This window comes from Pogona vitticeps, chromosome 1 (genome assembly GCF_051106095.1).
Source record: "Pogona vitticeps strain Pit_001003342236 chromosome 1, PviZW2.1, whole genome shotgun sequence".
NCBI lineage: Eukaryota > Metazoa > Chordata > Lepidosauria > Squamata > Agamidae > Pogona > Pogona vitticeps.
Genome location: NC_135783.1, coordinates 307,047,023 through 307,073,671, shown reverse-complemented (window position 1 = coordinate 307,073,671; position 26,649 = coordinate 307,047,023). Strand labels below are relative to the sequence as shown.

The window sequence follows — 26,649 nt, the reverse complement described above, 5'->3', positions numbered from 1 at the left end:
TTGAAGCGTTAACGTAATTGCAAGAATGTGAAAAATGAAGCGTTGGGCTCCTGAGCAAAGTGAAAGGTCAAAGCAAGCCTTACACAAAACAAGTCTCTGGAAGATGGCCTCATTAGACCATTAAATCGGCTTCTCCCCCACTTTCCCCCCTTCTTTTGTAAAATGTTTTAGTGTTTCTTTTATATTCATAGATTTTGCTAACCCTTCCTGTCTTTAAATAAATAAATACAAACAATGAAGGAAACATGTATTTACTTTTTGCTCTTCATTAGAATAATATTTTTTATACAAATTTATTTCAGTAGAACTGAATTGCAGTTAAGGCATAGTAATTGCTCTGTAGCATACTAGCACTTACACTGGTACAGTATACAGTGTAGTTCAGTTCTCTCCTGTACAATCAAGATGACATGCTAAAAACAACACTGAGCCCAGCTAATATAATTAGGATTATCTTTCACTGAACAGTGCCCCAAGGGTTTAACTCTTTCAGCAACAGGAGTTCCATCCATTCTTAACTCTGAGTGCATTAACACTTTATAAGCTCTATTGTGATGCCACACAGCCCTTCTACAAGTTTTAAAACTCCCATTCAATCTTGCCCTCTTTTCAATCAGTGTTATCTCTCAAAGCCTGAAAATTTACCCTTTTGAGAAAGAACAAGAATTTAGGCAACATCCTTTGTTGCCTTTTGCTCTAAACCTGATCAGCTGCCAAGTATCCATTAAAGTACCCCAAGAAGAAATGTAGTAGAACCAACCCTTCAGAAAGTTCTCCACTTCTATGTTCCACTAACCCATGTATGCACACAACTGATTCAGCAAAAATATTGCTTATTTCTACAAAGCAAATGTAATAGAATATTTCTAATTTCGTCAAGCTGAAGTAACAAAATTATATAAGGTCTACAAGATGGAGTGGAGCAGAAGGAAAACAGAGAGCAAGAAAAAATATGTGGATCTAAGATAGAAAATGCATGAACTGTGACATAGCTTAGTGGCTTAGGTATCTAAGTCACTGGGCCTCCCTGACAGGGGCTGGATTCGATTATCTATAGGGTCCCTTCCAGCTCTGCAGTTCTAAGATGATGATGATAATGGTGATGATTATATATGGTGGCAAGAAAAAAAAGGGTTACAAATGCACTTTGTAATGCAAAATTAATTAAAAATCAAGTCTGAAACAAAGTAGTCTCTAAAATGGTAGGCAAATCACACCTGTCAGATAAGGGGCAGGAAAAGTAACAGTGGGATAAGAAAAATAAACTGAAAAACAAGGATGGGAACATCCTACACTTTGCCATCATTGGGGTGTTAATGTAGTAATATTTTGTGCATGCCTCTATTACAAGGGAAAAAATACTGAAGTAGTAGAATGTCTGGGAGACCAGCAGCAACTGAAACTCTATATTAGGGAAAAAAGCCGAGGAACTAGGTGCTAGGATCAGAGCACCACAAAGTTAATTTAGAAGCATCAAATATGTACAGAGGTAAGGATTAGGATGGCACCTTTTAATTTGAGGTAGACCAGGAAAGCAAGTGGGGCAGGTAATTATTGCCTGCTGGATTATACCCAAGAAGTCACAGTCCAAACAGAAACAGGGTTTTGAATCCTCTCCCACAGCACAGCTCAAAGGGCTCATGAAGGAGAAGAATTTGAAGTTATAGCCTAGAGATAAAAACTTTCCCAGACCACATTCTGCCAAAGAACCCCTGTTCTGTTATTTGGGAAGGTTTCCTGTAGTACCCATAGATACTGTCCTTCTGAAGGAAATGCTAAAAGCAAACTCAACCAGAGCTCTCTTGTTAGAATTTGCCTTCTTTTGCTGACATTTCCTGAGAAAGAAAATTGATTGTGAACATCAGAACTTTCCCATAGCATTTTCCTTAAGCATGGTATGAATGTCAGCATTTAAAGTACCGGTGTGTCAGCATTCAGCTGGGAAACTAGTTCTTCAAAAGACTGCCTGCTAGATATACAGTGATTCTTGCTCTGCTAAATTAAGTAGCAGTGAAGGTGATTAGCTGAGCTTGTAAGACCATACTGATTGGTTAAAATAATCTGCCTGTGAACATAATGTAAACATTGTTGAGCTGTCTACAAGTGTGACCTTTAAGTCCTGTGCCAGCTTTAAAGAAACAGCAACACATCCTCCCCAAACAGTCTACTTTTGAGTATTATACATTTCCTATCCTTAGGGTTCCCTGGCCCTTATGCATGACAGCATTTGCGTTATGTCCCTTCCTGTGAAAAAAAATTATGCCACTAAGCACAGAAAGTCTGCACTTCTCCAAGAGAAGAATCTTGCTGTCCACCAAAGTTAAAATTATCTGACTTTGTAATTCCAGAAAAATACATGGTTTGTGAATTATTGCATAGTCATAAAATCATAGAATTGGCCTTATTTTGTAAATTGAATATAAGACTTCAGAGGTATATATCTTGTAAATTGTTGACCAAGTATTACAAACAGAACTCATGCTTTCTTTCTTTTTTTTTTTTACTTTTTCTGGTTATCCCACTGATTACAAGATTGAGAAAATTTTCAGAAACTCCAGTGTTTAGGCACTATAATATGGCTATAGCCAAGATTCCAAATGAAAATGTGTAACAAAAGTGGAGCTATTGAAGTATGAATAAATATCCACACATGGACTGGACTCCAAAACCCTGTTTCAGATTCATGTGAGGACTTGCACATACTATCCAATGAACTGCTTATTTTTCTTTCTATGACAGGAATTCCTTGTGCTCCACTGGAAAGTATATGTGAAGCTGCCTTGAATTTTCTACAGCAGCTTGCAAAGCAGTGTAAGAGTCCATCACTGGAAAAAGGAAAATTAGAAGGTTCTCTATGCATCAATGAGTGGGATCAACTACTACTATGTGTAGTAGAATGTGTAATTCTTTGCAACATACCACTGTATAATGCCCAGTGATCTGTTATTGAGGGAAAAGAGATTTTCTACACATTACATAGCAGCAAACCCAGGTTTGTCACTATGTGTCTACCCAGAAAAGAGCTGCACCAGTGTGAGTGCACATTATCTTCATGTATCTTTTTCTCTCTGAAAATTTATATAGACAGATAGCTATAATACATGAAAGAAGTCACCATTTCAGCCACACTTAGCATCCGATTACATGATAGATGGGAGATATGTATTTAGAAAAATAAGAAGTTCCCTTTCAGTAAGTTAGATGGTAAAAACTGTTCAATTTATCTAAATATTGTCTTTTACTAAAGTGTTGACAAAGGTTCCCTGCATTTCACGAGTCTTTCCCAGCCTCACTTGGTGATGTCTGGTATTGAACTTGAGACTAACTAAATGCAAAGCAAGTACTCCTTTCTGCCACGTTTTTGTTTGTTTTTTTGTTTTTCTATTACAAAAACAAGCTTCCCTTTTGTGTGGTAGGTGTGACATGACAGGGAAGAGGAATCAAGTCACTTAACCCAAGCCACGTCCCCAATTAATATGATTTCCCCAAAACTATAAGCTCAGAGGAGATTCTGCTTCATGGCTAATCACAAATTCTTGGCATGTGATATGAATTAGGACATAACAGAGGACAGGGAACTAAAATCTGTCTGCACATGCCACACTGTCTTTCTAAAAAATATGTGATGTGTTCCAGTCATAAAATTCATTCTTCATGTGAAGTTGGACCTCTTAATCTCTGTGATCTTTCCCACAATAATGATTCAAATCTTGAAAAAAAGGCAACCAAGAGATTTTTTAATGGATGGAGCATTTATTCCTACAAAGTCAGAAGAATTTTTAATCTGAATTAATCATCACAGTGCCTACAGCCATTACAAGAATATATACAAATCAACCACATCCGTTCCAACAATATGAGCCATCTAATGCCCCTCTCAGCTGGACTGTCTAATTTCTTTAACCAATAAAGAAAGGAGGACCTACTTCTTTTGCACAAGAGACAACACCACAACTCAAAAAAATTGTTTGCAGTGTTTACAAGACTCATGCAACTGGCTGCCATGTTATATATTTTCCTACACAGAATTTACAGCACTAAAAAAGAGGAGAGATTAACTATGAAAATCACTTTGGGTATAATATAATATAAATGTCTATCAAAATTGGAATACTGTAGAAAATCGAGTTTAAAACATTTGCAAAAAGAGCAGGAATCAAAATGGGGGGGGAACCTCTTGTATTTTTATGTATGATTCTCTATACCCCCACAAGCACTGGTTAAAAATCATGCTCCAAAATATTGTGTAATAGCAATAGCTATTGTGCAGTGGTTTCTCATTTCCAGCAGATTGTCCCTCATATGATTGGTCACATGACTGGCACACCCTGAATTTTGCAACCAATGCATGACCCACCCATCAGAGGTGAGGAAACATTTTCAGGATTGCACTTGTACTCCATACCTCCCCTACAGAGTTCTATCCATTACAAAGTTACACAAGTTAATGTTATGGAAGCCAATGAGTATAGTCACCTTATATCTACTCAGAATGCAGTTACATATGTTAAAAATTCCAGTTAGATCAATTCTAAATCATTTTATAAATTTCCTTTCATGCAACACATGGGTAACAGCGATTCATTTGGCCAGCCAATTAGTTTTCCCACCTCGTCGAGACTTACTTTTAAAATTATACAATCCCTGTATTGCTTCAATCCCCTATTGTTTCAGCACATGAACATTGCTGTATTTACTTTGTGAACAGGTCAGGTTTTTGGATGCCATAGCCACTGCATGGCCACTCTGCTTGTACAAATTTCTCTTTTTTTAATCTTTAAAACATGCTTAGCAATAAATTGCTTACTTTTTCTTTTATATTTTTTCTCCAAACCAGTTTACTGATATATCACTTAGCTGATGTCTGCCTTATTGTAACCGTCATCCCCACTTTTGTGTGGCTTATGAATCAATTCTAATATGGTCTTCTACAATTTTACATAATTACACAAAAGTATATGCTGCTTTAGTAATATATTACTTCTGCTGCTGTCTTTTAAAAAAATGTTTAGGGCAGTGGGTACCCAAGAACGAAAAATGAATAAATTTCTATGAGATGGCATATGTAGCCTACAGAATCACTACAAAGAAATGTACCGATTGAACTGACAGCCATGTGAACGAGTCCATCGGTATATATACACCATGTGACTATACATACAAATATATTGCTATAAAAAAGGTGCAAAATATTTAATGTGATCAGGCCCTAACCTATGCATAAGCCCTATTCAATTCAATGTAACGTCTGAGAAGACATATATAATTGCACAGGGAAAAATCCTACTTACTACTGTTGCCTTCAGCTCCATCAGCCCCAGCCAGTTTGTGAAATTGTCAGAAATATGAAGAATTGTATCCAGAACATCTGGTGGGTACCATGTTGCAGAAGGCAGTATTAGGAAGCTACATATCGTTAGCTGAAATGGTATTTATAATGCAAATCTATATCTGCTCAGAACTAAGCTTCACTAAGTTTGATGGGAATTTCTGTCCAATACCTCCATACAGGACTACTGTTTTTGTTTTGCAAAATTAACTATTTGCTAAGTGTTATGGGCAAGTGGGCATTACATATCTGCCCTACAACTCATGCCTGAAAGCATTATGCAAAATGAGATCTCACTGATCTATGTTGGACCTGTTTCTCCAACGCAGTGCAGATGCGGGGATTAGGTGGCAGTCTATAAACCACTGATAGCAGAAGTCTTCCTATTTTTAATAAGGCTATTCTGAAATGAAATTTGCTGTGCATTGCAGTCCAGGCAATGATTATGTGTGATATGATGTGGGTGTTTATGTTAAGAATTTACATTTGATTCTTTTGTGCCTTGAAAGCCTTTTAACTGGCTATTGAAGCCCCTTTTAGCTGACAGTATAAATTAAATTTTCCATTTAGAGACCACTATGAATTGCTGCATCACAGCTGGGGTGTATATCTGCCTTGATATTTACTTACAGTACACAAAAACAAACTGTAGATAACGAAATTTGTAAGGGAATTGGCAGAACTAATCAATTGTTATTGCAAAGCTTGTCTCAAGATTAGATATTTAGCTTTGAAATAATAATAAAACACAGCTAAGTAGATTGACCAAAAGGAAACAAGTGTCTCCCTAAGTTACAGTTGATTACACTGCAAGCCTGCCACTCCGTGTTTACACTAAGGCAGATGTTCTGATATAATAAAGGACACTAGAGTTATTTTAGTCATGCCTACTTTGCACAGGGAAAAAAGGTTGACCTTTACCTTGCTCGCTGCTGTTGTCTCCACTCTGGGAAGCATGGCCCCCACTGGAAGGCCCTGGTGTGCCTGCTGAGTGCGTTGAGGTTGCATCATCATGGTCTCTCCAAGAGGAAGGATTCTGTTGTCAGAATGTTGTTGTTTTTTTCCCCATAATTGTCATTCCAGTAGCAAATTCAGGAATGGTGGGAGGGAAGGTAGGGAAATAAGTAGACACGTTAGCATTTGCAATCATCATCATCTTAAAATGTAGCTACTGCTTAGAGACTGAGGACATACTAAGCCTGCAATCTTATATATTTACTCATAAAGACCTATGTAACTCAATGAGATTTATTTCTTAGTAGACACATATAGGATTATATAGCATACTAATTTTAGATATTTTTACGCCAGTTTAGTTTCAGTATAGTTTACTTTGATATCAAATGTGTATCAAATGACAATGATATGTTTGTTTTCTTAAAACAAACTTCAGAGTTTTGGGTTTTTAGACACTAAGCAGCACTTTTAAATGCTTAATAATGCATCAGGGCAATATTCTGATGAAGTATTGATAGCATGTTCATACTTCAATTGTGGATCATGCAGTCTAATCCTACATATGTATACTCATAAGTAAGCCTTACTAGGTTCATAGAAATATTGTAGATCTAGTCATGAACTCAGAGTTGTCGCAGCATGATTACATTCATCCCTATTATTTTTATCTTACTGTTCCAGTTCCACTATCCCCATATTCACTCACCACTTTTCCCCCTCATGTTTGAAGAGAAATTGACTGATAATTTAATCCATAGGACTGTTTCTGTCTACCATATGTTTGCACAAAAATAAATAAATCCATAGAGAGATGGCAGATGATCCTAGTTTCCTTTTTTTTCTAAGCACATTTTAAAGGTTTTCTGTATGTCCAAAATTACAATCAATCTATGTGATACTACTATTCTACTTGAAATAGAATAAACATGTGTGGTTTATAAGAATAGGTTCATAGTGGTTTTAAATGGTCATAATCATAGGAGTCTAGGCAAAACTTCACAAAGTCTGCTACAGCAGTTTATTCACATAACTCCTGCTTGTTTTAAAGTTACTATTAGTTTTCTGGAAAGGAACAACTGGAATATAAAAAGGGTAAGTGAAGAAAACTGAAAGTTACAGCTAAGTGCTCCTTAGCTAAATGTATTCTCCTCCTGTTTCTCCTCCCCTTTCCTGATCATTCCCAATACCCTGCTGCTACTTAAAGGAAAACAGGAATTCTACTGTACAGGAAAAGCTTTATCAGCACCACATGAAGGCAGGCAAGAGATGGAATTTCCTCTGGAAAAAGGAGAGCAAGAACACATGCAATAGATCAGACTTGGGTTGGACCTGCACTATTTGTCACCTATATATGACAGCTTAAATTAAACACATCCTTACAAGAAAGATTTCTGTAAAGTAATCTGTATTGAAGAAAACAGCACAACCCCCAAGCTGTTCCAACATACGTACATAACACATGAAAAGATTTACTCTGTGTTAGTATGTATGCCTGTCTATGAAATAATATCTCTCTCTTTCTACCCCCCCCCACACCCACACCCATACATTCTCTGATCCCTCATTACACTAGCAAGTTATCTGTCAATTGTAAGTCACTTAAGATTCAACAGAGTATAGAGAAGGGTGATCATCTGACTGTGCCAGTTCTCACCCAAAATGTTTTGGTGCCTCAAGTGGACAAACCAAATAACACATTCTACAAAATAAGAACATAGGTGGACAAATAGCACTTCCACAACTGAAAGTATAGGTAGACAATCTACCGGTATATCAAGTAACCAAATGTTTTCTAGCTTTTAATGGCATGCAAATGCTGCTGTCACAAGTAAGTTCCTAGTCTCTGTCCTAGTCTTATTTGCTCAGGTATATGATCTCATGTTAGCTACAAATAATTTATGAATGTCACTTGTCTTAGTGAAAGTATAAAGTGAAACTTAAGATTTAAAACAATTAAACCAAAATCAAACCGCATGGGTATTTTTCTGAATCCATAGTTATTTAGGAAAAAAGGCCCATTATTTTTCCACTGCCAAATGTCTGACCCACAGAAAACTTATATAGATAAAAAGTCTGTGAATAATAACCACATAAACTTCTCACTTAAGCCAATGGGACAGCCTATCAAATCAAATCACACCTAGACTGCAACATTTGAAACGCAAATTTCAGTAAAAGTATCTCATACATTTTTGTATACAATTTCAGCATGACTGAAAATCACAATAGCAATAACCATAAAGTATTTCTAAGATCAGTAGTTTAAATAGAACAAGTTAATTATTCTTTGCCCAGTGATATACAAAAACATTACCATTATGTAGCTACAAAGCAGTTATATATAAAAGGAGAAAGAAAAAGTAGAAACATATAGTATATGAATCAAATCAGCATTAAGGACAGGGAAACTCATAAGGAAATAAAATTCTATGATCAAGCGAGTTTCAGTGCAGTCTCGATTAAATGGATTGAGCCTATGAGCTTCTCTTTTTATCTCTGAGTTAGGAAACCACTCAAATAGCTTCAAGCTGAAGGCAAACAACAGACAGGAGCACTTCAGCCCTCTGCAGCCTCTTAATGTCAGCTGTTTGCCGGATGGTAATCAGATAAAGAGCCAGAAGAAACACATGAAAAGGGAAAGAAACAATAGCATGGCATGAGTTTAGTACTCGAACAACATGCTGGAACCTACTCTTATAAAATCTAATAATTGCAACATGTTCGCCTATGCTAAACCCTTCTGAGGATATAACAAGTTATGTTAATTCTGGGCACTGTGGGCTTTCTGGAGCTGACTGCTATTAAACCCCCTTGGTTCACACATGAAAATTTCCACAATTCACTAACACCCCAGCTACATTTTAAGGCAAACATCAACCAAAATCTATCTTAGACTTATTTTAAAATCTACGCCAATTGTTTTGTTTCTGAATCTTAAGTACAGTAGTTCAGAGTGGACAGCTAAGCAAAGCCTCCTACAGCTGAAAACATGGGGGCTGTGTTGCACTACTCCTGGATTTCTATTTGCTGGGCAGTTTTATAATGCTCAAAATGCAAGGTTTTCTTGAAAATGATAATCTAGCAACATTTTCTTGGAAGGTAATAATAAGAAATATTTCCTCTTAAGATACAGTATTATAATATGGTTGAACTAGAGAATGAGGGAACAACTATACTTTGGAACTCTGAAAGCTACAGTCCAACTCTGTAAGAGTTGAGTAGATGGCATCATGAGCTGATATAGCTCAGTGGGTTGGAGAGCTGCCAGAGACTGGGAGAGGGGCCAACCAAGATTATGTGTGGTATGTACGGCTGATGGAGTTACATGACCTGTCACTTGTGAAGATATGGTACAAAATACATGATAGAGAACAAACAGACAAGAGGGGCTAGTAAACCATGTACTTTATACTTGAAATTGACCGGATGGCACATAATTACCATTATATATCATCACAGTACACTTTTCCTTTGAACAAAATGTCTCTACCTGAAATTCAGGTATGTCTTTTTTTTCCTGTATAGCTTTCAATTCTCCATCCCAGCAACATGTCCAGCCATATTCAGTCATTTATAAAGACATATGACTAAAATAGCAACTGAATACAAAATCTGAGATGAATTTAACTCAAGAGGAGTATTGCCAGTAATGCATTATGTACACTGTATTGAAACTAATTCAGAGGTCACTGAAATCTGTGATTTCCACTGTGTATTTTACACTGTGCTTATATCAGTAAAGGTATTAAAACTACAGACGGACACACCCAAATAAATATTTCTTCTGAGTTGTTAATGAAAACTACGTTCAAGTTAGAGGGTATTTTATAAACAATATAATAACTACTTAATTTAAATGCAATAGTCTAGCAATTTCTTGTCATGAGAACTGGGCTCTATGTAGTCTGGTTTTCAGTCATAATTTCAGATAAATAAAGGATATTACTTTTGACTATTTTTTCTATGAATCAAATTTAAACCAAAACGCAAATAGGCTACTCCTATTGCTATTCCCAAATAGCATAGATCCATTGAATAAGTTGCTGAATGGTAATCTGACACAAATGTAAAACTATTTATTTAGTAGATCTATTCTCATGGGAACTAGAAATTGGATTTAGGCCACAGAGATATTTTATGGAAGGGATCAAATTCACATTGCAAATTGTTGCAGGCTGGAATGCTAGATTCAGAGTTTCAATTGAATAAAGCATCTTCCAGACTATTCATAATAGTCTGAGGTATCTATACGATGACACTGCACATTCTAGTTGAAAATTAATCAAACTGTGTTGTATCTTGCGTTTGTTCTGAGTCCATGTCAGCTGTATTTTTGGGTCAGCTTCCAGTGATGCCAATCCACAGTAAACTGATCATGTATGGAATCAGCTTTTTACATGCCTCTATGTGTACTCAAAAATTTATACTGGAATGAAGTGTGAAAGGCTTGGGTACATACAAAAATTTAATTTTAGCATATATACACACTTCATCTCATATGGGTACATGAGCTGGGAGGAAGCCTAAACTGACAATCACAGACTTCAATACTTATGGAAATATAACTCAGTGCAGACACATGTTGAATCATTCAGAAGACAATTTCAGTTCATACAAAACCATCAAAAAAAAGCTAAGCTGCACTCATTCTGACCCCTCCTTCCAAATATATATATATATACCTATATTTTGCAAATCAGGCATTTTAGTGAGGATATTCACTGCCTTGATAGCAAGCAGATTTGGGGGTCATTTTAATGTATATCGACTTTAAAACTTAAACTGTTAACCTCCCTATTATCGAGAAGCAAGTCAGGCTAAGAACTAAAAGAAGTGTATTAATTACATGCAAACACAACAGCTGATTCTTTATCATTGCATGCAGTATTATCCTAAATATATACACAATAAAAATATATGAAGATGGTATCACTAGCTAAAGTGCCTGTACTATAGAAGGCAAGGGGCTCACATATCTATTCCCTACAGTTTTAATAATTGGGAGTCAAATATGGCACTCCCCTTGCTCCTTCCTAATTGTGTTAAAGAGCAGTGTTACCAGGAGAAAAGCAGTGAATACTGAGTGGTGCACAATAGAAGGAGATGGAAAATAGATACAAGAAGCTAAGTCTCCAGGGGCAGTATTTTCTATTTGCTGGGCTACAGACTCACAGCTGATAATGCAAGTTGTAATTAATATAAAAGCAGGAGACAATATGGGGAAGGCTTGTACTAGCAGGGCCACAGGAGATCACTCTGCAGCTATCCACTGTTTCTCATTTATGCACACAGCCTTCCACAGAAACACAATTTTGCCAGAGTTTTTTCCCTTGAAAGTTAAAAAAAATTGATTTAGCACCATCATTGAATTTTGCTAAATCTAAAGAAGAGCATTGAAAGGACAAGAGTCTCTAGGCATAGGAAGCAAATCTGCAGTGTTGCTGTTTTGCTGTTACAAATCTAGTATAAGTTTTAAGCATTTTAACTACTATAGGTTTTGGGTTTTTTAAGAAAAAAAGAAAACAATTTTCCAAGGAATAGCTATTAGAGAAATAACAATTTGTTAAAACTTTGCACAGCAATGCAGTGGTTTATGGGTGTTAATACTGGTCCCTTGTCTTCGAGTAACAAGGACAGAAATTTAACAAACCTCAAACTTCTGCCTAAATGACAGTTTACAGAGATACAGATGGATTAACTGTGTGTACCTTATGCAACTCCAACTTCCACTGGGCCAAATCATTTTAATTATGCAGGGGCCTCCTATGGGACTGATTCTGATCTCTCGCTGCTTTTATAATGGTACAACTCAATTTGCTATGATGAAGTTACTTGTATTTCACAATAGTATGTGCAAGATAAAAATAACAATATCTATGCAGTTTGGTGACACATTGTGGTGGGTAAAACAAAACAAAAGAAAACAGAGAACCTATTGATTTTGATGGGCATTTCAAATGTGCACAAAATTCAGGAACAGGCCCTCTGCCTACCTATTGGATACATAAAACATTCTCTTTGATAACAGAGAGAAAGGAGCTCCCACCTCTGGATTCATATTAGGAAGATGTATAATATATCTTGTGCATTGGATTGCATGTAGCTCTTATAAATCAGTTTCACATATGTGAGAATGGAAAATTTGGCATGGCATGATGGCTATAGACCAAATCCATCTCATTTCATTTCATCTCATTTCATCTCATCTGTGGCATAGGCCATAAAGGAGATGAGATCTTAAGTCATCCAAGTAGTAGAGCGGCAAGCAGATAAACTATACAAGTTACTATGGCACTCAAGATTTGATCCTATATAGTAGCACATTACAAGCCACAACATATTGTAGCTGATGAGAATATAATCTATATCCAGGGTACAACATTGTAAGGCAGTTCAATAAATGACATTTCAGAACTGTCTGGGCTGAATAGCAACATGTATAAAGAAACTTCAGGAAGTAAATTTAATGTGAAGCTAAAAATTGGTTGTATATATAATGTTAAAAATTCTAACTTGACTTTATAAATAGCACACATACTATAAACAAACTTCTATAACATTGTTTTTTAAATATAAAAGCACACTACTTGACACTATATCTACACTTAAAATTATATAATTCAGTAAAAATCACCAATACTGTAGTGTTGCACAAATAAAAGACCTAATGAAGCTTATTCATAGAGTAATTAGATTAATTTGATATATTTTCCCCATCCAATGTTTATAAATATTATAAATAATTTAGAACTATTCACTACATAAGTTTTCACTGAAAATGTCTTTTATATATCCTGTATTGCTGCAAAACCTTTAATCTACAAACCACCTTTTTTTAAATAGACCTGAAAGGATGCTCATTTGTAAAAAGTGTCTCTTTTCATTTAGCCATTTTTCTTATGCCTAAATGTTATGACTCAAATTATTACTAGAGGGTCACATCCATATAAAAAAATACAAGCAAAAAGTGAGGTTAGGTAAAACAAAAATGGAAACCAATATAAATATCTACTTGATTTCACTTAAATTGATAAAATCTTATTTAATTAGGCAAACTGAATATGACAAGGGAATTCTTAACTCTGTTTAAGATGATGACAAACTTCTCAATTATATTGTTGGCACCAAAATGGAGCAACGTTTTTGCTTCAAATGTAATGAGAGTGCCAATATTAGCAAAATTTCAAAAAGCAGCTAATATTTATGCAATGAAGGGGTATTAGTTCCCTGCTAATCTTTAGTAAGGCTAAACCGCTAGTACTATATTTTCCAATTTTACAAGCTTTAAAACATGAACTATTGCATTTAGCAACATACTATTACAATCACTGTTCTGGCAGATTATGTTGTTTCTGAAATTTTACAGTATGACTACTAGGGCTTGCTGGATAGCTCAGTATCTGGTTGTGGAGTCAAAATTCCCCACTGTGTCTCCTGGGAGAGGAGTCAGACTATGTGTCCTTGAGTAAACTATATAATCCCAATGTGCCCTCAGAAGAACAGAATGGCAAACCACTTCTGGTTATTCTTTACCTAGAAAACCCTGGAAAGGTTTGCCATAAGTCAAAATTATCTTGACAGCACACAATGATTATTATTATTACTACTAGGAAATAGCCATATTCCTTGAACCACCTATTTCTAAGCAGCCCTGCTGAAACTGATATTACGTTCAGGTAATCCTCCCATTTCCCAAGAAGACTTTTCAATAGCATGGTGAATATCAGCGTAACCATGGGGCATCTACTTCTCACCATACAAAGCGGAGTCCACACATGTAGGCTGTGTGAATTAGTCTCCAATCAAGAATCCTGCAAAAGTCTTTTATGGAGGTTGTGGCATTCCTGAAGAGTCTAAAATTCCACAGAACTTGTAGTCTATTAAGAATAAAGCGTTGAGAAACAAATTCCTGTTCACGAAGTTAACAAAATAGCTGAGGACAAAAACAAGAAAGCAGAAAAAGAACATGGCCCTATATAATTTATTTATTTTGTAACAACCTTCCATACAGGGCAAAAGAAAGCTGTGCAGAATTTTAATGTTCTAAAAAAGAAATCTTAAATATACTATTATCTGAAAATTGGTAAACTGTTATACTTGTGTTTTTAAAAGTGCCCCTATAAGAATATTTATACGTATTTACAAATTACCTAGCTTTGTTCCAATCTGAAGACAGTTCCATACATTATAGAGCAATAAGCCTTGCAAGTGTATGCTTAATGACAGCCCCTGCCACCACATCTGGCTCTCTCTCTATATCTCCTATTTGTTGCATTTATGTTATAAATTAACCACTATGCTGTACAAATAACTTATTATTCCTTCAAAACACACACACAGTACAAACTACAGTACTTATCATACAGTGGTGTTACAAAGCCACTCTCTCTGTTTCCGTCAGCTATATACATTAAATGAAGTTAACTCTTACTTCATAGGCTAGCATAAGAATTACACTAGACAATGAGTATGAAGTACCTTGAGCACTTGGAAAAAGTGTTTCATGAGGATTAGGTACTATGTTACTAAAATACTACACATTCATATTTTCCAAATTCTGTTGCTTATATTTTTTCTGCTTGAACAGCTCAAACAGAATTACGCCGAGCCCATCTATGTTATTGTCATGAGACTTAGGTTTTATCTCCCTGAGTAAAGAACTCAGCTTGAAATGAGATACAGACCAGAGGAAAGATTGCTATGTCTTTCTGAAAATCATTTATGAAGAAATATGAATGTAAGCTGAAATCATTGCAGTAGCATGCACTTAAGACCCCTTGAAATCAGTAAAACTTCCATATAAATGATTCTATGTAGATGTACAAATATACATAGCAACAATTCAAAAGTGCCTGCCGCCCCAGCTTCTAAAATACCTGAGGTATTTAAAACTATATGAGTTCCAGCTCAAATTGAGCAGAAGGTGGGGTGCCAGGAGTATATACTGAGTTATATGTGTATCTGTGAGATGCTGATAAATTGTTATTCCTAAGAAGCACAACTAGAACTGTAGCTAGAGTAGTATTTAGCTGGTCTGTTTAGCCAGGGTATGGTTGTAATTACCTTCTACCCATCTACAGCTAATACCTCAGTGCAATAAAAATATATGAGGGTGTTAAAAATTCAAACACTAATTATGGGCTGTTATATTTACTAAATATAGCAGAGTATATAACACATGTTGCAGCTTTTCACTGGTTATCAGTGCCCTAGAGGCTTTGCAAAGTTCCTGGCCAACTTATGCTTTCAGTGTTATGTAAGAGTTAAGAGTATAATAAAATAAAATCCAGCATATGCAGTTATTGACATCAGCTGTAATAGGACTACCTAATTTTGCAGGAATGGGAGGTGGGAGCAAAGCTATTGCTTTTACAGAGACCAAGTCTTTTTCTCCTACCAAATGAAGTTATATAAGTATCCCAACAGTGTAGCCCCATTAAAAAAATACTTTGCAGTCCTAGATTTCTTCAGCTACTTTACTTCTGCTATGTTTTCAAGCTGTGCAAAAATATAAATCAGAGAGCCCCATTAGCACCTAATTTACTGCCGCTGCCACTAGTGCTGTTGCAGTGGACTAGACCCATAAACATACACAAGTATACTCAGAGGTACAGAGATTTGGGGATGTCAAGTACTGTCACAGATTGTCATCTTGACAAGAGAAGCCCTGGCACTGAATATGGTAAACTGCCCTCCTTTTAAAGCTGTCATTAATTCATAGCCAATCATTCAAAATATTCTCAGTTAGCAAAAAAGAAAAAAAAGACTATGAGAAGGATCCATGGATCAGAATACTGGGCCAAGGAATAAAACAGAGGAAACAACATGCTGTCTCCATCCTTCTGAAGTGGCTCATCCTTACCCAGAATCAACTTCCACCAAATGAGATTTAGCCTGAGGCTATATTTTAAATATGCATATCAAAGCAGATGAAGGGAAGAAATAAATCCTGGATATCATATTGGAGATGTTTTCATGTTTGACCAGTCTAATTGTCAGGTGTACATTCACATACAAACCATTCTCTGTTAGTCTTTTAATCTCCATATTAAAATTTCACTAATATCCTTATCACTGGTTACTACTACTGCCACTACTACTGTATTGTAACACAACAGCCAAGCTGAATGAAACTGCACAGATAGACAAATATCATCTCTATCTTACAACATCTATACCTATAAGTTATATGTTACATGGGGATACTAACTTGTCCAATATGATAAAATACTTCAAACTCCGCAACATCACTTCATTTCCCAGTTGGTGTTCTTGTACAAATTATTGCTTCCTTTCAAAACATATAGCATAGTTCTAAAATAAAAACATAGTGCCTCAAATGTCCAGGAAATAAAAGGCTTGAAATTATAATACATAATGAAATAGTAAACTGTAATATGTATACATTGCATATGTACATTGTGACATTTCCCTGTGTTTGTTGTTTCAGAGTTTAAAAACACAAGGAGTTATTAATTTTGGTGAAGGTAGTTTTATAACTACAACTAGCCCCTTGAAACCTTGTCTTATCACCGTGGGTGAATCTGAATATTGTAATGGAGCACTTCAAATTGGCTTTAGCAGTCACCATCTGCTGGAGCTCTAAACAGGCTAGTTTATCTAATCTCTTCAATATAAACATCAGCATGCTCCATTTCTACACTTGCACATGAAACAAACTCTTACAATGAAGCTGTGCTAGGAACACATGCAATGCGTTGTACAGTGGACGCTGATCTTCAAAATGCCTGTCATTTCATATTCTTTTCTAATGTCTGCATAAATTCACATGCACACAAATTTAATGTAAATATCACACAAAACTATTGTCATGCCCTGTAGACCTTATTAACTACATGTGACAGAACAACAAGAAAATACTCAGCATCTTCAGATTATATTTCTGCTAGAGAATAACAATAAAATAACATTTTTATCTGAACTAACAAGAACTAACAATTGTACGAAATAAAGGAATAAATTGTCTATAACTTATGCAGACCCAGTCAAGGTATTTTGCCTCCTTCTTACTACTATCATAGTCTTGTGAAGAAATATAATGCATAACAAAGCCAAATATAGAACTTTTTTCAGAAGTAAGGGGGAAAAAATCAGACTCACAAAAACCATGATTTTGTGCCACTTGGTCTATCTTTCACTACGGACAACTCATAGATACTGAAACACAGCATAGGAATCCCCGCGTCCCACATGTTAAAATCACACTGTTGCTATGATATCTTAGTCCAAGTCATTTGCTTTACAAACTCATTGAGAAAACCTATGTAAACTTTCCCCTCCTCCACATTCTTGCAAATTAGCTTTGGCTCACATTTAAACATAATGATTTGCCCTACTGCTACATTATGTTTTTTTTCTTAAGTAGTACATCAATCTCAAGATACCTGTGTTAAATTTTCACATATTATTTCCTGAAGCACACTAACAACTAATGCAGAAGAGTCCCTACTAGCCCTGCAACTCTACTTCTACACTTTTCAAGTAAAAAGAAGCAAATAGTGAAGTACTAAAACTAACCACTTAACTATAATTCTCCCCAGTTTCCACAATACAGTTAATTAACTGACTCATCAAGTTTATTGCAAAAAAAAATTTTTTTAATGAAGATGCTTCAGACACTTGTCAATACTGTAAATCTATATTCTAACAATAAGTTGCAACCGTGAAAAAACATGGGCAACTGTAACTTTGGAATGAACAATTCCCCGTAATTCCTAGCATTTGCTCTCTGGACTGGAAAAACAACAAACTTTATCTTAAAGTGTACCAGTTCTATTTTCCTACATTTTTCCTGCAATATTAATCTCAGGATTAACGGGAAAGGCTACATATTAGAAACTCAGTTGGCAAACTGGCCAACTCTTCCATTTGTCCTGATCTTCCAGCTTTTCAAGCTTTAAGTGTGAATAACACAACGCAAAGAAGGCCACACCCCAAATCATGAAGGGAAAACATTATTTTTAAAATATTTTACTTATTATGAGTGATTTAAAGTAAACTGTAAGATGGAGGTTGGTGGAGGAAAAATCCTTCAGCAACAAAAATGGAGGGTTACATAACATAGAACCTTTTGCGAATAACCAAAAAGACTTACATGGTCGGCTAAATTTGTGGATGATCCTGAGAGCTCTTCATGGTCAGATTTTGAACTGCCATCTCTTTCATCAATAACTAGATCTATAGGCATTTTGCCTTTCAAACAGCTAATGTACCGGTGGCAGAAATTATCACACAACTCATGAACCTGAATACAATGTATAAATAAAAAGAAAGAAAAAGAGATATTTTTAGAAGTGGGGAGAGAGAGAAGGGACCAAAAATACCAGATTGTAAATTAAGAAGTTTTTTTTTCCCAGTTGCAAAAGAAATACTGTGATCTATTCCAAGAGAAACTCTAATTAAGGGGCATAATAGTTGAAGGCAAGGAAACAATAGAGAAATTGTTACAGCACATATTATTCCCCAGAGACCTGCCTGAGCAACAAGTAAGAAAGAGACTTTGGGGGGGGGGCAATGAGATACTGAGCTTGAGCCTTGTCTATAGATAGAATAAAATCCGATTTGGGGATAGTATCAAAAACATAGACATCTGGACCAAGGCAAAATAAAATAGGGGTGCATAGGCAAGTTGTGTGTGGACGAGTAAAGGGAAAGAATAGACACTGTGCACATTTTGAAACCTCTAAGGGAGCTGGGAAATTTTTATCTGGAAATCATTTCCTTTTGCACCTATGCTTTTTGCTGGATCCTAGTCACTTTTTAATCTTTATGTAATGGCCTGAGATAATGTGAGAATTAGGACTATACTGAATGGTAATACTATTCCAGGGTTAAGAAAAAAAAATGCAAGATAGTTGGAACATGAAGAAGGGGAGATGCAATCGATTAGGAAAAGAAGAGCTAGCTGAAAGGGTGACTGGAAATAACAGAGAAGTTCTAGTAAAAAGGGGTATAGAAAGGGGGAGGCAGGCGGTGAATGCTCGGTCATATGTCACCCGATGCTTTGTAGTACTAGTTACAGTGTCCAGCTGAGCTACCCTAAAGATTGCCAGACCCCGTGGAGGGGAGAATAAAGATAGGAGAGAGTACCTTCTTGCTCTTACCTTTTCTAATTCCAAGAGGTGAAACCTTAAGACTTGTATTGCTTGGATCATCTGAAAGAAAACCGGGAGCAGAGGTGTTGTCATTTGCGGGGAGAGAGGAGAAGCTAAGGCAAGGAGCGGCGGGTTAGGGCGCACCCTCATTATCCAGGATTTTAGCTCATTGGACACGCTTGGACAATTTTGATCATCAACTTTAACCTAAAGCACTTGATTGTGGGTTTTTTTTTTAAAGTCTGCCTTTCACACACATTTAAAAGAAACAACGTGAAATGGTTTGTAGGGACGTCCTCCCGCAGTGGCATCTGAGGGTCCGAAAAGCAACCAAATACCTAAATATCCACTCACCACTTCACTCGTTTTTTAAAAGAAGAAGAAGAAGAAAAGAAGGTGAATTGCTCCAGATGAATGGCCTGCCTTCACCTCTTTTTTTCAAGCGGAGTTCTAGCACTTTTAATATTGAAATCGGCCACATTAGCAAAAGAATCGCGTTGGGCAGCTCCAAACTCTCTCTCTCCCCCCTTCCCCCCCTCTCTCTTCTGAAGCCGTGATTTCCTTCCCTTTTACTTCCCGGGGCTTAAACCCAGCTTTGCAATGCATTGGGGACTCAAGTGTTTGTTGTCCTCTTTCCGTGTTAAGAACGGGAACTCTTTGAAGCCGCTGGATCGGGATAATTTCTTCTTTCGCGAGTTCCTGAGTGTCACTTTCTATAATCCTCTCCGCCTCACCTCCCCCACTCCACCCTCGCTACATTTACACCTTATTTTAAAAGACAGAGAGCGGAAGAAAAAGAATGGAACTCAACATGGGGGGGAGGGTGCGAGGCGGGGGGGGGGCGGGCGGGAAGGAGAGAGCCTTACCAAATTGTCCAACTCGGGGTTTGACGAAAAAAGTGGCTTCTCCGCCCGAACCTACATGAAGAAGAAAGTAGGGGGAAGGGAAGGAATCAGTGCCTTTGCCAGTTGCCCCTAAACCTCCTCGTTCGCCCCCAACCCAGGGAATTCCGAAGAAAGCAGAGAAAGGTGTGAAGGCATTGCAACCCGGTTCTAAACAGGACCTGGGCGGCCCAAAACTGAGGCGAGTGTGGTAAAACTGCAGGCCACACATTGCCGCCTGGACGGTTTCTGTCCCCTCCAAACCCCCTTCCCCCACCCCCATATTAACTGAAGGTTGAGGAAGGACTTAAAACCTTTCTAGAATCTCATCCCAGCCCTCCTCACCTCTCTAACAATACCCCCTTTCCTGTTAATTAGCAATGACGAATGAATGTCTCCCAGTGCCCACAGTCGAGAGAGAGAGAGAGAGAGGAAAGGGGGAGGGAAGAGAGAGAGAGGTGTCTCGGGAGGGGTGCTGGGAAAGGTCGTGTATATGTGTAGTTGGGAGAGGATGTTTCTCCACACAACCTCTCCACATTGTGGACGCAAACGCTGGCTCCATGTCCCCTTCCACTCGCGTGGGGGAGCGTGGAAGTTGTTGGGGGTTCTAAAGGGCAGGAAAGGGAGGAAGGTCTGTCGAGAGGTGGTTCCGTGCGAGGTGGTGTCGTGCGCCTGGAGTGGGAGTGGTGGCGGTGGGAGGCAGGGTTATTATCGGTGTGAATCGCAGCGGGTGGGGGTGGGGGTGGGGGTGGGGGGAGCTGGAAGCCGCGAGGAGAGAAAAGGCGGGTTAAAAAAGCGTTCGACCTGTTTGGCGAAGACGGCGATGTCCTCGTTGAAGGAGTCTGAGGAGCAGACGTCTCCGCCGGCCACCCCAGGCTCTCGGGGAGTACAGGTCGCCAGCTCGCACTTCTCAAAGACCAGAGCTAACAGAGGGAACAACGGGTGCCTGCCGGGCAGTGACACACAAAGAAAGGGAGGGAGGATGAAGGGGGACATTAAGAGCAGAGATGGGACGGGACGGGGGGAGGGGAGGGGGAGAGAGAAAAATCTGATCAACAAGTCTACGGTTTCCCCGCCAAAAAATTAAAACAGCAACAACAAGACACATGCACGTTCACACAACCCTACACGCCTCAACCTTTCCATTTTGAAAAAAAGTTAACAGAAGAAGCAGAAGTCGGGGTGGGGGAGAGAAGCAATGGAAAGCGAGGCCGAAAGCAGAGAGACAAACAACACACACACACACACACACACACACGTCTCTCCACAAAAATCCTCCCCTCACAAACGCATAAGCGAACACTATTACACCGAGGCCGGTCAGCACTAGGCTCAAGCTGTAAAGTTTCCGTGGCCTTCAAGGACATATAGGAAATGAGAGGAGAACATCCTCAAGTATAGTATAAGAAAAGAGATTTCACTTTCACGCAAGCTGTTTACACTATTTCATAATTCGGTGGAAGTTAACAGCAGCCTATGTTGTGTTTTATCTATCTATCTATCTATCTATCTATCTATCTATCTATCTATCTATCTATCTATCTATCTATCTATCTATCTATCTATCTATCTATCTATCTATCTATCTATCGCATAGATAAATAATGAGAGAAAAGGGGGAACGGGGTGCCGTTACAGCAGTTTTTCAAGGCTGAAAAAGTGCATTGACCGCTCAGACACAAATAAAATAGAAGGGGGAAACATATATTAATTTCCCTCATTGTCTGTCTGAAAAGACATCTTAGTGGGGAGAGGAGACTGCAAATGTCAAAACATTAAAGTGCCTTTCAGTTTTTAATTCTTAATCTTTGCTCAGAGGACTCTGGTAGAAGGGCTCCAAGAATTTGTTTTGGAGTAATTTAATACTTCTCCAAGCAAAAGTGTACTGAAGTGTAGTTTCATCTTCCCAAATACAGTGCTTGAAAATATTTGACTGAGGATGTTGACACACTCGCCTCTCTATTCCTAATTTATTTTCGACCATTCCGAAGGGAGTTGTTTTCAAGGAGTAACCTTTCTATCATATTTACAACTCCTTTATAAATTAAAGAAATAATGCATGCTGGTTTCTATAGAACTTACAATCTGTGTAAATGTCCTTGGGAAGCTAGGCTCATTCCCTGGTTTTAAATAACTGGAAGTCAATTATTTCTAATGAATTTACTTGTAAGGACTTAAGATCTGTGTGCCTGAAGGTTAAGGCCGCCTGCAGCAACCCTGCTTTAACTTAACTCAAATGCAGTACTAATTTACCTCTAGGATCACAACAATACACACTCGGCCTAGATGTATATACCCTCCATTAATTTTTCTCTTATACTTTCCCATGTAGATGCTTAGGGACATTCCTTCTACACCCAAAACACTGGACATTGAAATATTCCTATCACTTACAAACCCAGAAAGTAAGTTAGAGACAAATTACATGTGTCCTCTAGATCACAAAACGACCAGGATCTGAAGAAGGGGAGGCTGTTTTAAAGCAGCCTGTCCAATATCTTCTGCTTCTCTCCCTGCCTTTGTAGAAGCAGGACCCTTCTAAACTCTTTTAAGAGCGATCGCTCGTCCTCTGAAACGAGAAGCTCTCTGAGTCGTCCCTTCTACGCTCGCCCACTGAAACACATACAACGCTGCAAGGAGCGGGCCCTGGTGCCTGGGCTGCCCTGCCTCGTACCTACCCGTAGATTGCATCCTTGTCCCGCTTCAGAGCGTCATTGACAGCCGATCCCATGCTGGCCGGCATGACATTGGGGTGCGGGGCGTGGGCTCCATAGTGCTGGCTGGCATGGAGCGGCGGCCCGTGGTTCAAGTGGTGGACTGGGGGGATCGGCCTGGGGGCGTGAGGGTCTCCGTACATGGAAGCAGGTACCCCTACTCCGTCCATCCCGCCGTAATGAGGCAGCTCATCGTACTGTCAAAAAGAAAATGGGCCAGAAGAGGAAGGGAAGAAGATGATGAAGAAGAAGAGAACCAGAGAGAAAGAGGGAGAGAGAGAGGAAAGAGGGAGAATGAAGGAGAAACAGCAAGGGGGGGGGGAGAGATAAAATAATAAAAAAACAGAACAACAAAAAAGTCAGAAGAGAATAAAGCACCCAGACAAGTCAGACAAAACAGAGCAAAACTACAAACCAGGACTAGCCACAACAGAGAGAAAAGCTTTACAAACTGAAATCAAAATAAAAGTAGTCTTTAGAGTAGGGGGAAGGGCAGAGGACCAAGGAGGAAAGAGTGTGTGTGTGTGTGTGTGTGTGTCTGCGCGTTCGTGTTGCTCCTAAAGAAAGACCTGTCGAGGACAAAACAATTTTTAAAAAAGAAAAGGAAATTGGAAGCGTGAAAAGCGAAGAATCACCTTGGAACGAGAAGAGACGGGGGCGCAAATAAACAAACAGCCCACAAGTAAACATTAATACTGAGGGATTAGGGTATGGGAAAGAGGGCAGAGAAGGGAGAGAGAAGAGCGACGGGTTTGGAGACGGAGCAAATAGTCAGAAAGTTACCAGAAACATTATTTAGAAGCAGTTCCCCCTTGTCCTTGTCAAAACCAGAGACAAACCAAGCAGCAACTGTATCTGTATTTCCCAGTCAGCGGCGGCGGCAACAGCGGCAGCAGGAGAACAGCCACAGCCACAGCAGACTCAGGCAGGCAGGCAGGCAGGCAGGCAAGCCTTCCCCCCTGTGAACCCCGCGCCACTGAGCAGCTAGAGAGGAGCAGGGAAATCGCGCTGTTGGGGGAAAAGCTAGAGAGGAAAGAAGCGTGGAACAATTGCACACACACACACACAGAGGCGCACGCTCGCACACACACACACACACACACACAGAGAGAGAGAGAGAGAGAGGGACTCACACACACACAGAGAGAGAGAGAGAGAGAGAGACACACACACACACACACAACTGGTGAATAATTTTTTTCCTGCTATTTGTTTTGCTTTGTTGTTTTGCTTTTAAGTCGTGGCCGCCATGAGCAGCGAACGGCAACAGAGAAGAGCAAATCCGACAGGCCCCTCTTAAGAGAGGATTATACGTAAAGGTAAGTGCTGGAGATTTAAACCTACCCTTTGCGCCATCAGTCTGCGCTCCAATAAACTCCTGGATGTGTCCTCCTATATTTAATATCCCAGTCCAGCAACAACAACGAAAAAGTGATTGAAGAAGAATAAGAATCCCTGTTTCCCCTTGTCTTTCCGACCCACTTATAGACTTCTCCAATGCGTGTAAATAATCATAAAGAAAACAGCAAAAACAATAAAAAGTAGGCAAAAAAAAAACCCACGTCGAGTTTGTGATATTTCTTCTTTTTTTCCGCGCGGTCTTCTCTATTTCCCCTTTCCGTGTCTCTTTCCTTTTTTTTCTTCTTTTACGTTAAAAAAATAATAATAACAATAATTTAAAAAAAAAATTTAAAAAATCGTCAAGCCCCCAAACTGAAGGTTACGATCGGCCCGTCAGCAACCCACATGTAACCAAACTGTCGTGTCTCATGGCTTTTTGCCACTCCAGCTGTCAATCAAAGCCATGGAATGTCAAGGTAGTGAATGAATGATGGCTGATGATGATGAAGAAGAAAAGAGGACTCTTTTTAACCTCGGTTTCTTCTCTCAGTAACTCCGCGTTTGGGGCTTGCCTTGTAGGAAAGCTATAGGTTCTTTTCTTTTAACTACCGGGAGGGGGAGGGTGGAGTAGGATGCGAAGAAAAATGGAATAGTTTGCAAAACGTGGACTTCCTCCGTTCCTTTTTTTTTTTCCCCGGTAGGTATTTTGTCTCCCTCTTCACCTCTCCCTCTGAGATGAGTGAGTGTCAGTAAGTGTTGGCAGGTTGGCTGCTGGCTGGCTTATAGAAGAGGCTCAGTTTTGCTGCGCTGATCGGCGGGAGAATGAAATGACGGAACCCGGAAGTAGTGGTGGCCATAGCCAGTCCTACAGCAGAGACACATAGAAGGGAGAGGGGAGAGGGAGAGGAGAAGCGAGCGAGCGAGCGAGCAAAGCGCGAGCACACACAGAGCAAGAGAGCGAGCGAGCGAGCGCTTAAAGCCTGTGATATGCAGAGTATGCAATCAGGGCTGCTTCCACGCCACCGGGGCGGCGGGCGGAGTGGGGGGGGGAGGGAGGGGAGCGAGCGAGCCACACAGCAAATGCATACCCATAGCAAATCAACGTTTTCAGATAGGAAAGGGAGAGTGTGGGATAAAGAGGGAGGAACAGGCGGAGGAAGAAAGAAAGGGAGAGGGAGAAAAAGAGGTAGGCTGCCTGCGTGTGGGGGAACTGCAAAAAGCCAGAAGGGGGGATAAAAAAGTACCATTGAAGCCTAGATCGGGTTTGCTTTTTTTATTATTATTATTAGATTATGTTACCCTTCAACATCCTTTTCTGCTTAAGCGGGTTCTGTAGCCCGCGCTTCGTCTTGCTGTCCCCCCCCCCCGCCACCCCGCTTTCGAAGCTACTTCTAGCAGTGCAGCGATTCAGGGGCCACGACGTGAGCCGAAGGAACTCGGGCAGTTGCAAATGTTTAAACGGAGGCAACGTGGGGGGGGGGGTGAGGGGGGGTTGAGCATGCAAAGTTGATCTGCCAGCGGGAACTAGCCGGCCTTAACAAAGTCCGCCATCCTCTGCGGAAATCTGGCCTTTCAGAAGCTCTGTCTGTGTGTGCCTTTTTGTATAAATTCGCTACCTTGGTTGTTGTGATTATTCAGATCAATTTTTCAGGAGGAGGCCGATCCCATTGGGCAGCGCTTTTCGTTAAATGTTCGGTTCCATCCATCCACGTTGCAGGAGGTCAATAAGGCGAGGGGCCTGGCGCGCGCGGGGTAGGGGGGGCAGGGGTAGGAGGGCGAGGGTGGGGTGGGGTGGCGGAGTCTAAAAGGAAATCTTTCCAGGTTGTGCTTTTGACGCTGCGTAGAGACTGAAAGGCAAAAATCACACTCTCTTTCCCCCCTCCTCTCGTGAAACTGCGAGGCAGATTTTGAATGCAGTTTTTTTTAAAAGTGGGACTCATCCCGCCCAAAGTTGCAGTCTTGTTCTTTCCCTCTCTCCGTGTACGCCTTCACCTGTGTTTTCAGTATAGTCCCTGCAACGGCTAGGTTGATTGCCGCCAAGTTATTCAGCAAATGAAGTGAGATGGTGCCCCCTTGTTCCGTTCTCAAGGATCAAATGAACTTTCGAAACCGCTCGCAACACACTTTCTTTCCCCTTCTCTCTCTCCCCTACTCTCTCTCTCTCACACACACACACACATACACGCACGCACGCACTTGGGAACTCTGGCGACCACGTTAATTTTGTGTGTATACAGCCTCCTCCAATCACTTTGCTGGAACTAAAACATGCCTTACCTCAGAGCAGTCAATTACCAAAGCTACCCGCGATC

The 26,649-nt window shown here is 39.3% G+C and overlaps 1 protein-coding gene across 6 annotated transcripts in view; it reads right to left on the bottom strand.

Moving 5' to 3' along the window:
• MEIS2 (Meis homeobox 2) overlaps positions 1-25,330 on the bottom strand; it is a 277,957-nt gene extending 252,627 nt beyond the window's left edge. For 4 of the 6 annotated variants that reach the window (XM_072986310.2, XM_072986306.2, XM_072986311.2 and 1 more), the window contains exons 1-7: positions 24,341-25,330; positions 22,961-23,193; positions 21,087-21,228; positions 20,268-20,318; positions 19,411-19,461; positions 18,402-18,551; positions 6,251-6,365 (exon numbers count right to left, since the gene is read on the bottom strand). In XM_072986310.2, coding sequence (XP_072842411.1) covers positions 6,251-6,365; positions 18,402-18,551; positions 19,411-19,461; positions 20,268-20,318; positions 21,087-21,228; positions 22,961-23,193; positions 24,341-24,352 — 754 coding nt within the window. In that variant the 5' untranslated portion in view covers positions 24,353-25,330. Of the gene's footprint in view, positions 1-6,250; positions 6,366-18,401; positions 18,552-19,410; positions 19,462-20,267; positions 20,319-21,086; positions 21,229-22,960; positions 23,194-23,779; positions 24,276-24,340 lie in introns of those variants that run through there. The other 2 variants (XM_072986313.2, XM_072986312.2) reach the window with 2 other exon arrangements.
• Between the last annotated feature and the right edge of the window lie 1,319 nt (positions 25,331-26,649).